This window comes from Austrofundulus limnaeus, unplaced genomic scaffold, assembly GCF_001266775.1.
Source record: "Austrofundulus limnaeus strain Quisiro unplaced genomic scaffold, Austrofundulus_limnaeus-1.0 Scaffold171, whole genome shotgun sequence".
In the NCBI taxonomy this organism is placed as follows: Eukaryota; Metazoa; Chordata; class Actinopteri; order Cyprinodontiformes; family Rivulidae; genus Austrofundulus; species Austrofundulus limnaeus.
The window spans coordinates 1,184,205-1,186,668 of record NW_013952573.1 but is presented as its reverse complement, the minus strand read 5'-3'; the positions used below and the strand labels follow the sequence as shown (position 1 = coordinate 1,186,668).

The 2,464-nt window shown below is 42.4% G+C and overlaps 1 protein-coding gene across 1 annotated transcript in view; it reads right to left on the bottom strand.

Moving 5' to 3' along the window:
- Positions 1–219: 219 nt before the first annotated feature.
- cep97 (centrosomal protein 97) overlaps positions 220–2,464 on the bottom strand; it is a gene marked incomplete in the record, with an annotated part of 7,036 nt that continues 4,791 nt past the window's right edge. Inside the window, 3 exon segments of the mRNA XM_014017543.1 lie at positions 220–1,047; positions 1,374–1,449; positions 1,540–2,185. Coding sequence (XP_013872997.1) covers positions 565–1,047; positions 1,374–1,449; positions 1,540–2,185 — 1,205 coding nt within the window.

The window sequence follows — 2,464 nt, the reverse complement described above, 5'->3', positions numbered from 1 at the left end:
CACTTTTTAAATGGAATTACTGAAATAAATCTACTTTTTCATGATATTCTAATTTTATGACCAGCACCTGTATATAAAATTTATCTGGTGTATTTGGAGAAAGTATACCTATATGTACTAATTTCTGTACATAAAATGTTTACATAGGGAGCCCACCCCACCTGAACTACCTCCTGACAAATCTGCTGCAGAAAATTAAATACAAAATAAAAGCTCACATTTAGAAATGTATGACTAAATGTTTATTTAGACTGTTTATAAGATAGTGTTACTGTTAAACATCTAACAATCTTGATTAGAACACAGCTGATAGACATATGTTGGTAACAGACACTAACACTTTATATCTGCAGTAAAGCGTGTGTTTACATCAGTTTTAATATAATTTACCATGTTTTTGATGTATATATAAACAAGTTGGTTTTTAGCAAATAACAGTTTTTACAACACTACATTCAATCAATTCTTTATCGAAAAGTAAATATAAATAGCATAACAGGTATTAAAAACAACTTGCATTACATTCACTGTAGTTTGGGGGAATTGTTCGTTATGTGAGGGCGGTCAAACAGAGTCAGGAGTTGTTTCTGTTTCCTTCTGCGTTGGTGGGGAGGTGTTGGTCCTGTTGGGTGAGGCTGGTGCAGAGAGCCGTGGCGTTTCTGTTCGATCACTGATTTCTTCCTCTGCTTCCTCCTCCCTCTGCTGCACAGAGGACAGGTACTCCTCCAGCAGGCTGCAGTCGGCGCTGTCCGCAGCATCGCTCCCAGCGGCGACTCCGTTCCCGGTGGGGCTCAGCTCTCGCACCGTCTTTAGAGAGTCCGCCGTCCTGCTGCTGTGGAAGCTGTCCTCCTGAGCCGCCTGGTGATCGCTGGTCGTCTCAAAGCCAGAGTCTGGGAAGGAGACGCCGGTGTTTGGCGAATTTGTGGCGACGACAGGCGGGGACGCCGGACACAGGGCAGGAGAGGAGATCTGAGCCGGGCTGACGTCTTGATTAACCGCTGCCAACCTCTGCTCTACAGACTGCTTCCACTGCTGCATGGACTGAAGCTGGTTGAAGAACATGAGTGACATTTAGGAAAATCATACTACACGTAAACATCCAACAAAAAATGTACATAACAGTTTTTACACAGTTCTTTGTACAGTCTAAACTGAATCATTAATGCAGAATATCTTCTACCCTTTTTATTACTTTTTAAATTATTTTTTTAATTTTATTTTTTTATTATTTTTTTATTTTATTTTATTTTTGATAAAAAAAACAAAAAACAAAACAAAAAATAACAGTATATCTTCTACCTAACTATTAACTGAAAACAGTGGTTTTGAACGAGTGTTAATCAATCATAAATGACATGTTTGTAATAATTAACCTCTTTCCATAGAAACTTCACAGCCTCCTCCTGCACCAGCCTTTGCAACCTCTCCTCCTCGTACTGCTTCTGCACACTGCAAACACACCAGCTTTACCTTTACAACGTGATTCAGCTGCACGTTAATAGTCCAACCTAGATTTAAAAAAGGAAAGAAGTCACTTACGTGTCCAGTTTGTCGGACAGAAACAGGACGTGTTCTTGCATCCTGCGCAGACGGATTTCCCCGCGTGCCTCTCTGGCTGCAGGGTGAAAACATCGAGTGCGGTGTGCCCTCCAGCYGGACTGGATTTTAACAGCTGCCTTCTCTGCTTCCATCGAGCCCAACTCTCTGACACCGAGGCCCACTTGTTCCTGCGGAGGAGCTTCTTTCACAGCTGCTTTACCAAAGTCACAGGACACATTTGACACGTTTTGTGGCGTGCAAACTTTGACCCCTGACCCAGCTGCTGTGCTGGCAGCAGAAACAACCTCCTCTTTAGGAGTCTCCCTCTCTTCTTTATCTGTTGGGTTATTCAGTTTATTTCTGCCGTGCCTTTTGTGTTCTGATGGACGCGTCGGAGCCAGAGAATCGGGTTCAAACGTCTCGGTCTCGTCTTCGCTGTCCGAGTGGAGCGCTTGTGGCTCAAAATCAGAGGCGAACGGGAGGAAGGTGGACTCTGAGGACAGCAAACTGCTGTTGAGTTTGTCCTCGTCGGTCTGCACGTCCTCCAGGTAAACGTGCTCGCCTGTGAGCTTCGGGCTGCGACGGGCCGGCAGCGGCGGACTGGAGGAATCACAGCTCACCCAGGTGTTAAACTGCACCACCGGTTCTGATATATAAAAATAAAAGTAGACAGGATCGTTAGTTAGAGCAGTGATTCTCAACGCTGCTGCTTCCTGTACCTGCCATTACCTGCTTTATTTATTTAATTACTTATTCACCTTCAAGGCAACGTTTTTTTCTTTGTTTAATTTGATTTGAAACAATTAAATGTCTGGGAATTAAACATTCTAGGGGGTTAAATAAATAATTTTCATTTAAAGGGATCCATGATTAGTTATAACATTAGACTTTATTTAATAAAAACATATATTTTACTGTAAAATAA